The 10041-nt window shown below is 39.6% G+C and overlaps 1 protein-coding gene across 2 annotated transcripts; it reads right to left on the reverse strand.

Annotated features, from left to right (window-relative positions):
* Positions 1 to 429: 429 nt before the first annotated feature.
* LOC146383656 (T-box-containing protein TBX6L-like) lies at positions 430 to 9748 on the reverse strand. 2 transcript variants are annotated; one of them, XM_084935043.1, is made up of 9 exons: positions 9646 to 9748; positions 5361 to 5499; positions 2705 to 2807; positions 2057 to 2221; positions 1825 to 1971; positions 1635 to 1711; positions 1431 to 1501; positions 1066 to 1279; positions 430 to 927 (listed from the first exon to the last, which is right to left on the reverse strand). In XM_084935043.1, the coding sequence occupies exons 2-9, from the start codon at positions 5477 to 5479 to the stop codon at positions 744 to 746; spliced, it is 1080 nt and encodes a 359-aa protein (XP_084791169.1). In that variant the 5' UTR covers positions 5480 to 5499; positions 9646 to 9748; the 3' UTR covers positions 430 to 743. The 2 variants fall into 2 exon arrangements, with proteins under 2 accessions (XP_084791169.1, XP_084791168.1); XM_084935042.1 differs by lacking the exon at positions 9646 to 9748 and adding an exon at positions 6543 to 6657.
* Positions 9749 to 10041: the final 293 nt, after the last annotated feature.

The raw sequence follows: 10041 nt of genomic DNA on the forward strand, positions 1-10041 counted from the left end.
AAAAAGGAGTTCAAATCTACAACACAAAAAGATGCAAGTCTGCGCGCATGTTCTAGAAAACTACTTGCTGCAGTGTCTGCTCCCTAAAGCTTTATGAATGTCCCAGATATGGCTTTGCCCTGTCATTCGTAAAACATTTACAGGACAGACGCTCCTGCCTTCTGCTAGGGAAGCATGCCAGGCAATGATCGCATTTCCACACTAGTAGTCTGTCATTTCTTTATCGGGTCAGACACTATGCCAGGGCAGTCTATCATAGCTCCGTTCTTCTTGAACGGTGTCTGACACGTTGTTGCACATGGTGTTAATTGGACTCATTGAAGTGTGAGGTGTAGGTGTGTTATAGAACAGAATGGATCGTTTCACTTTTACATTCATTCTCACATTTATTTCTCAGCTGAGAGAGAAAAAACAAAACAAAACAAAAACACAATATACATGTTAACTTTAAAAAAAAAAAAAAAACTAAAAACTTGAGCACAGACAAATCTCAAGTTAGACTGAGCAAAAAAAATATATATAAAATACAAAATAACACAAAAGCTAAAACCTCAAGCTAAACAGATTTTTTTTTTTTTCGTCCATTAAAACAGACTATTTTAAGTTGCTGCTGTATATAATCCAAGCTAATGGAAATAAAACAAGTGGAAGGTCAGTTATTCCTCCACGTCTATCACAATCCTTTAGTTCTTTCGTATCGTCATCATCCAACAATTTCACTACCTTAAAAAAAAGATCAATCTTTACCAAGTTGTGTATGACAGGACAGGGCTCTGGCTCCAGTCTGCTGTGGTGTTATACTGGTGGAAGTAGCCATGTTGTTGGATGCAAGGTTCAGCTGCAGAATGTGAATTAGGAGGAGGGTGGAGGAAGATCTGCGCACCGTCTGGATCTCTGGAAGGGTATGGGAGCATACCATACTCAGGCCTGCATGAAAGAGTCACACGGAGGTTAAATGTAATGTGACTGCATGCCTGGTGCTATTCATCTTGATCTCAGGTAGTCTTTGAGTGGGTAGAAGTGTACCAAGCATTTAAACAATACTGGTTATTTTTAAAATCAGACCTGTATGGTTGGTATGGCATGGAAGCAGGCACCATCTGTTCATCACTGCTGCAGTTGTACTCCCGCAGCACCAGGGGCTCAACGTGTATACTCTCAGACGGCTCCGGCTCCAGAGCTGAGCCTGAAAGGTGACCTCCCTTCAGTGACTGCTGTGTGGAGGCCCGACTCTCCTCCGTCTGTGTGAACTGAGAGGTGGAGGGCATCCTCTGCAGGCCTAAGAGGGAAATGCAACATTTAAATCTCGGGAGTGTCGCCACATTTTCACACTGCTTTGGCACAACTTACATCACCATAAATTATTTTCTTACATTTTCTTTTAGTATTCATTTATTAAAAACTTGAAGATAAAAATTACAGACGCTTACTTGGAGAGCTGTTGCTCAAGTCATCCCTGTCCAGTGTGGGTCTCTTAGCACGGGGGCTTTTATTTGACAACCTAAAATATATCGTATATAATAATTTACATGTTCTTTCCAATTAATGTTAATTTCATGTTTACAATGACCTAAATTAAGAAAAACAAATTGAAAAGTATAACAAAATTTAAGTCTCCTGAGAGGCATTCTTACCTCTTACTGTGAGAATGGGTGCCTCCTTCCCTGAAGCCTTTAGCGAAGGGGTTGTGATCAATTTTCAGTTTGGTAATCTTTGAAGAAACAAGAAAAGACAGTTGAATTGGCATTGCAGAATTCTGTTAAATAAAAAGGATGTTCTGCACAAAAATTTGAATGTTATTGACTGTTTCTGGCAGATTTGAACCTTTGGGTTTTGGTAAGCAGTGACTGCAGTGAACGCCGTCTCTGGGAATGAGAAGCTCTGCACAGAGCCCCAGCGGAGAGTGTACGGGTTATCTGCCTGGACCACATGAAACCTCGGGTAGTAGCGATGCATGGAGAGCAGGATGATCTGATTGTAAGGACAAGAAAGCAAATGGTCAAATACAGTGAAGACGACAATATAGGAAAAAAAAGAGGGGGGGGGGGTGTCTTACATGGCCATGCTGATCCAAGGTATTGTTGGTGAGCTTAAGCTTGGGGAAAGATAGTGGCTGCTTCATCCAGTGCCTTCCTGGCGCAGGAGAGTCTGGGTGCGTGTATGTACGACACGGGGGGTGGGGGTCTGCTGCTCCTGCGATCTCCCACTGCTCCTTTTTCCACTACAGAGAGATAGTGAAGTGGGGCAGATTCAAGTGTGAGACTTCAGGATGTGTATAATTAAGCAAACTCTTCACGAACCACAAGAAAACCCTACAAACTCACACATGGGGGAGAGAAATAAAAAAAAAGTGCTCCTTACAGTACTTGACAACCCAATACACTATGCTAAAAAGGGAGTGACCCAGTTGGATGGGGATGATTAAAGGGAACAATGCATGAGCTGCTGAATCTATGGAAGGTCAACTACTCCTCATTCACTGATCAGTGATGCTAATTGATTGGGCTTCCAGCCGAGACTGCACTTATAGGCTTGCTTTGATATGCAGCAGTGAACGACCCAGAACGGGCAGACTGAGGTCTGGCTCCAAACTGCAGCCTTTTACAAACAGCACTCGGCTCACTTTAAGCCCAAGAAAGAAGGGGGGTGGGTGGGAGCGAACTAGCTACAGCACACAATCATCACTTGTTGCATGCGATCATACCTTGTACTTGAAGCCATCTACAGGAACAATGTCCATCGTGATGACGTAGTTGGTAAAAGGCTGGAGCCCGGATAACCTGACGCTGCAGTGTGGAAACATCCTCCTGAAAAGGCACGCACCAAGTCAGAAGCAAAAATGTGGCTCAAATTAAAAATAAACAACTTTTTAAACACTTAATTTGGGGATTTCTTTTTTGCATGCAGGTCCATTTCAAAGTTTCTTCTACCCGGAAACCTGAAAAACAAAATGACGCACAAAACAGGTCATCCACTTTTATGTGGCCTGTATGAAACAATATGTAAAAATGCACTTTGTGTAGTCCTTTTTCAGGACCTTGTATTGTCACCACCAAGGTTTTTTAACCCCCTAAGTCCTGAACTCTTTAATGGCATTTTACATGACTTATTGTTTCTGAGAAAAATGAGATCCACATATGAGGACATTCGTTTTAAATTTCGATAGAACAGTGGCAGTATAATGTCCTCGTATGTGGGTGTCGGGCCCTTGTAGAGCAAAGAGAGATCTTTGAAAACTAAATATAAACAAATAACTTGAACTGTTAGGTAAAAATGTTATTATCACTTCCCTGATAAATGTATGTATTATGTTTCCTCTGGATGTCGACAAGACTGCAAATTCAGCTGCTTTCAAGACTTGTTTTTATTACAATACTTGTACTGGTCTTTCCCTGTGTGCTACATCTACTACTACTCCTAAAAAAAACCAAACAAACACTGAAACTAAAATTGAAACTGATAAAAACTAAACTAAAAACAAGAAAATACACTCTGGAAGCTACATGAAGATAAACCGAATTCATTGAAAAGCAGTCTTTTCTCATTTTCAGTAAAATGAGAAAATGCTGCTGGATTAGTAACCAGATTGTGTGCTTCACATCGTTCCTGGAAATAATATTTTATTTTGGAGTCATGGAAGTGTTTTAAGGAAAACACAGAGGTCTTTTTGACTATTTATTTAACTGTACCCACTGGATGTGTAACATTCGTCTTCAAAGTTACACATGTTATTTTCTATTTTCTACTCTGTGTTCTAGAGCGTTGACACTAGAAATTAGCAGTTTCAAGTTTCAATCCAATGAGACATGAAGCCATTCACATGCTGCTGTCAGATTAAGGAAAGGGAATACCATGGAGAGGCTAGACAGGCCATGACTATGAAAGACGCAAGTCAAGTTTACTCCCTGAAGTGCCCGTGTCCGTCTTCCAGTGAATGCATCTGCGTTGTCTGATTGCAAGTAAAAGCAGCGATAGAAAACTTAACTGTATAGCACAGTGAACTCCCTGCAAAGGGACAGTCTGCTTTATTAAACAGCAAAAGCAACCTCTTCCTGAATCAATAGGCAAAGATTTAAAGATGGGTGCAACTTAAAGCTTTCTTATCCACTTTTATTAATGGTAGGGGAAGTACTTCTTTTATTTAAAGTAGCAATACCACAATATACCATTACAAGTAAAATACGTTAATGTATTCAGGTATTATCAGCAATATAAGAGTCAGCATCCATTTATGTATTTTCATTATTCCTACCTGTAAATACCTACTAAATTGCCACAGGTGTGCATTTACAATAACACCAGACCCCTGTTGCATGTATGGGTCGCACGTGTCACTCAATCAAGTGAGCTATAGTGTGACTGACAGAAGTCATTTTATATTTGTATTCTTTAGGATTTAACTCAAAGACATCAGACGCTGCTACTATCCATGCACAGAGGTCCAGGAATGGTATTGCTATTTTGAGGAGAACTGGTCAGTAGTCAGTTACCTCATGTCTCATATCTTTAATGTTGAACTTAACCAGCTTCAAAGTACATTAGCTTTGTGGTGCAAGTATATTGTAAATAGTGTTATACCACAGCCAAGCAGGGAGGTGGAAAAATTATGCTTTGAGGACATTTTTCTGCTAAGGGTACGGGACGACTTCACCACACTGAGGGGCCAATGCACCATAAAATCTTGGACAAGAGCCTTCTTGCCTCAGCCAGAACACTGAAGATGGGTCAGTAACCCAAAACATACTGCCAAGGCAACAAAGAAATGGCTAAAGAGGTGGCACATTAAGGCCATGCAGTGGTCTAGCCATTCTCCAGCCCCCAGTCCTATAGACAGTCTGTGGAGGGAGCTGAAGCATCAAATGCCAAGTGGCAGCTAAAAAACCCTGAAGGAGTTACAGAGTTTCTTTAAAGTGGAGTGGCCCAAAATCGCTCGTGAGATTATTTCACTCAATGCTTATTTCACTCAATTACATGCACATCAGTTAATAACTTTTATGGTTCTGTCTCTCACCATTAAAATGTTCATTTCTATTGAAGTGAATTAGCAGGGGGATCAAATAATCATATCGCCCAACATACAAATAAGCAGATAACACGTAGTATCAGAAACGCCAATGCAGTCAACTAAAATTTAACTAAAGTTAATTAAAGTGAAAAAGACTGCTAAAAAAAAAATATAGCAACACCTTAAAAGAACTTCTTGAAACTGAAAGACAGCAAGATTTTCAGTGAGCCAAACTAGTCATTCTAGCAGTTCTCCAGCTGTTGTGAGAAATACTGATGTCATGAAAAACTGCTGAAGGCACAACACAAAGCACTCTTCAGTGAGCAGAACATGTTCCAAGTATCAGCTTCATTACCTTCCATGTTTTGTGATAATCATCTCTGTACCGATGCTGCGAAAGGACTGCCAGAGATCAGCGTTCTCCAGGGTCATCCTGATGCCACTGGGCTGGTATGGGTGAGCTAACAACAACATGCTCTCATTCAAACTGGAGTCTGGGAAATGAATAAAAAGAATACAAGTATACACGTAAACAGTTCTGCAGCTGTATTGATAGAACCTGGGAATGGTTTACTGCAGCATGAAAAGCCAGCCTCCACATCTGAAGAGGCCTTCCACAGGATCAACAGTTCTCCTCAAGCCAATAAAATATGAACGTACACTCTCTCTGTAAGAGTTTTCCCTTTTTTATTGTTGTTAGTTTGGGTGCTCATCTCGCATAAGTTATTATTCACCTACAAATCATTACAGTACCGTATTTTTCGGACTATAAGGCGCACTTAAAATCCTTTAATTTTCCCAAAAATCGACAGTGCGCCTTATGTATGAATCTGGTTGTGCTTACTGACCTCAAACTAATTTTATGTGGTAGACGGTGCTCAAAAATTGTAAAAAATGTTTTAGTACAACTTTGGTAAGCTAGGAACCTGCACCACTTGATGGATTGGCCCAAAACTCTGTCCATCCATGAAAACAGAATTTATTAAATTTAACAAAGTTAGAAGTTAGCGCGCTAGTTTCCACCTAAACATGATATAGCATGTTCTGACTGAGAGATTTCTGAAACAAGTAAAACGTACTGCTCTGCTATCACTTCCAACATAAATGAAGACAGAAGTAAACAGCAGTGACTTTTTTAGGGTTACTGAAGTTGGGCTACCTGGTATATAATGATGTGCTACGTGATGGCTAACGACATAGCTATGTTAGCATAAAAATAGTGAAGCTGGAGGATGAAAATTAACTTTTTTTTGTATTAGTCATTGATATACATAAGAATAGAGCAGCTGCCAGAGAATTCAACATTAATGAATCAATGGTACGGAATTGGAGGAAACAAGAAGAATGACTTATCTGATGGTTTTGTTTCGCTTAATGCCTCTTATGTATGAAAACAGACTGTTCAACAGTGCGCCTTGTAACACTGTGTGCCTTATGGTCCGAAAAATAAGGTAATTTATTTTTTTCTAGAAGATTTTTTGTGTGTCATTTTAAACATGCACATTCATGCAGTACATGGTGTGATAACTGAACTTACCAGCGATATGGTGCAGGTTATCATGTCCTCCTGTCATCTCCATCACAATCACCCTGTGAATCCCTCAAGTTTTTAAACCAAATCCAGCCTTGAAATGATCAAACTGTAGTGAGAACACTCAGGAGTTTATATCCTTGATCTGTGGGCCTTGAACTCGATTGGTCATAAGAAGAGGGGTGGCCTTTTTTGGGGGGTGGGAGGGGGGGGGGGGTTACCTGCTATTTAGTTTCTTTATTTTTCTTTTTAAAGGGCTTGTGTGCAACCATTTGTTGCTTTTTTTCAAACACTGCTATTTAAATTTGAGTCTTGGGAAGAAATACGATTTTTCCATCATATTAAACCATAAATGTATCCAATAAATTAGTATGTTCCATTCTTTATTTGTTCCATTTATTGCATTTACACATAGATGGTAGAAATCACGTCTGAACACACCTTTAAAGCCCTCAAAGACAGAAAGGCGAGTGATTTGGCTTTGATGCAAGAACTGGTGTTCTGCTATGTTCAAGGCACACAGTATGCGTGTACTAGACCTGAAACCCATAAAAATATTCATTCCCTATTTTTCTCCTGCATTCCCAAAGAAAACGGACAGCAACCATTTAAAAATGCGGGCTGGGGGGGAGGGGGGGCACGACCCCTCTCGGCAGCTTTGAATGTGTATTGAGAACAAGCTGTTTGAGAGTTTGTGTCTAGCCTTGACAATGATGCTAAACTGGCCAAATGGCCTCATTTACTCAAGCCCCCGCCACACACCCACTCACTACTACTCTCTGGGAAGAGACAGGCAAGCAGTCAGAAGCCAGTTCAAATCAAAGACCGGTGGCAGGAAGAGTTGAGCAGCTGTGTTAAAGTTTGAAAACCAAATGCTAAGGATAAAAACAGAAAAAGTACAAATAGAAAACATCTATCTATCTATCTATCTATCTGAAGATCTCTCTGAGCCGTTTTTGATCAAGTTTCAATACATTTATTTGCACTGGGAGTAATTACGATTAAAATCCTTCATCAAAATTACCACAGTTCCCAAACAGATACAAAAATGGCATAATGTGCATCGTTTAGCCTTCCTCTGCTTACAAACCACATACAGTAATTCCCATATGTAAAAAAAAAAATCACTTTAAAGAACAAAGGAAGGGGCCTGCTGATGCCAAATTTCAGAAGACAAATCTGGATGTTAAAAGTTTCTAAGTCTTTAGGAATGCATACTTCATAGTGCTATCAGATTATTTACGGTCAGATTTCCCTCTCTACATTTTACAGCCATCTTATAAGGAAGAGTGGCTCGCTTGCCCTGTGAACACATTTCTCCTCCAACTAAAGGGCATGTTGAAACATTTCTCCTCTGCTTAAGTCAACTTCAGGCTTGAAGATGGAATTTGGTCTGCCTACGGCATGGATCACCTCTGAAAGTATGCCACAAAGTCAAGTCTGTATGGAAAAGTCATAATTTAGCTCTGCTAATGACATTTCACGAGAACAGAGTCCTTTATTAGGAACCAGTTGCTTCTTTACAGGGACATTTGATTAGCATAGTTTTGGTCCCCTTACACTGACAGTTTACTGACTTCAGTTGTTCAGAGTGATCACCTTCATTTAATGATGAAACATATCCATCTTCTCTTCCAGGATGACACTACCTCAACCCACAGGAGGCATCACTGGCAGTTATGTAAATCATATCCTTTTAGTCACTACTAAATCCAAGTCAGCTTTGGACCGGTGTGTTGCATTGTTCTCAACACATACAGGAAAGAAGGATTTTCAGTCCTTGCAGTAAAGCTCTAGGGAACTTAAGATTAACACCAATAACATATTAAAGTGTTGAAGAGAGCATGTGGTAGCCGAACACCTCACCAAGACATTTTTGCTGAGATTTGCCTTAATTCGTCACCCATCACCAAAGTTTACATCCTCCCTTTGCACTTTTACCCATGTGATTTAAAACGAATCAAACTGAAAACCACCAAATGATGTTAAAAGGTGAAAGCCACACTATTGTAGGTTGTAAGATATTATCACTAACATCATTTATTCTGCATGTCTGTCGTTTTGCTTTTTCCAATGCATCAGTTCTGCTGCAGTAAAAATATCTCATGCCACAGGAAATTCTGTGGTTTCAGCAAGTTAGTCTAAACTGCAGCTCAAAGATGCAGCGTATGACATCACTACTGGTAGTTTACACACATGGCTCTGCTCAGCTCACTGCCTGGTGGGCCTTTTCCTACACAGAGGAAGTATTTGCAACCCACCAAAAAGGTTTTACCAGAGAAAAAGAGTGTTTTTTTTTTTTTTTTACTTTTACACCAATTCAGGATTGTAAATAATGTCAACTCTAAGAAGCATATTTGTTTACAAAATGGTCACAAATAACAGGAAAAGGCATTGATTTTTGTCAGATAAGACGATGAATTCATCTCCTTCAAAAATACTGTAAATGCTTCAGCTAGAACCACAGTTACTGCCAAATGCAATAAATACTGAAGCACTTCCACAGGTAAGTGCTTACAAGCTTTATCTGATGATTGCCTATCAGGTATGCTTTTTGACTTGTGCTATGTTTAAAGTGATAAATGTTACAAGGTCAACAGTAATAAAATAGCTGGCTCCTTTTTTTAAATGAAGGTGATACATGTGTGCAGATTCATACATACAGAGATGCTGTCTGACTAACAGGATATGTGTGAAAAATGTGTGAAAAGGAGATTAAAAATTGTGAGACTGCGACGAGAATTTTTGGTCAATGCTGCCACCTACTGGACCCTAAATGGCATGAATACCTCCAAATCACTTTCCTAAAAAACCTGATGTCCTCCTGATCAAACGTTCTGCGTAATTAAGCCTAAATTAAGAGAATTTAATGTTCCCTTGAATGTATATTTATTATGATGAGACAGATTTTGAAGGATTTGTTTTTAAATTTATGATTAAAAAGGAGGTCCAATATTCTAAAACTGTCTGAATTATGTACAGGCTTAATGCAATGACTAAGCACACCTGTGGCTTCTGTGGTTTGGATAAAACTGGGGGCTGCCAAAGTGAATTAATGAATTTAGTATTTTGATGAAATTTTAAAATAAAATGAAATGATGTTTCTCACCTTACGGAGCAATCAGACTCCTGCGTGGACTGACAACCAACTCAAACCACCAGCAAACAATTAGCTATGGCTTGGACTGAACCAAATGATGGGTGAGCACTCAGATGCTCTAATTAGTGCTGTCAAATCTGGAAAAGTGGAAAATAGTTATCTATGTGCATGCTGCAGGTGGGGAAAGAAAGATTAATTGACAAAACCATTATTGCTACCAAGAAGCAGAAGACAAAACTGAAGTAAAAGGATTCTGTGAAGGTAAAAGAATCAAATCCATTCATTTCATTGAGAATTCAAGTTTATTTATGTGGCTTTGAATGCAAACAACAGCTGCCTGTCTCTAATACTGTAAGGTAGTCCCTACAGTATTAGAGACAAGGCCAGCAATCTGATGATCTTGTC

The sequence above is a fragment of the Perissodus microlepis genome, chromosome 7 (genome assembly GCF_051167445.1).
Source record: "Perissodus microlepis isolate ML-2025 ecotype Zambia chromosome 7, ASM5116744v1, whole genome shotgun sequence".
NCBI lineage: Eukaryota > Metazoa > Chordata > Actinopteri > Cichliformes > Cichlidae > Perissodus > Perissodus microlepis.

Excerpts from the sequence above, each read along its gene's own strand:
- LOC146383656 (XM_084935042.1), bottom strand. The coding sequence starts at position 6,585 with ATGGAGATGACAGGAGGACATGATAACCTGCACCATATCGCTG. Across the intron at positions 2,808-5,360 it reads ATTATCACAAAACATGGAAG|GAGGATGTTTCCACACTGCA; the intron begins GTAATGAAGCTG and ends GTGCCTTTTCAG. Across the intron at positions 1,972-2,056 it reads CCTTGGATCAGCATGGCCAT|ATCATCCTGCTCTCCATGCA; the intron begins GTAAGACACCCC and ends CCTTACAATCAG.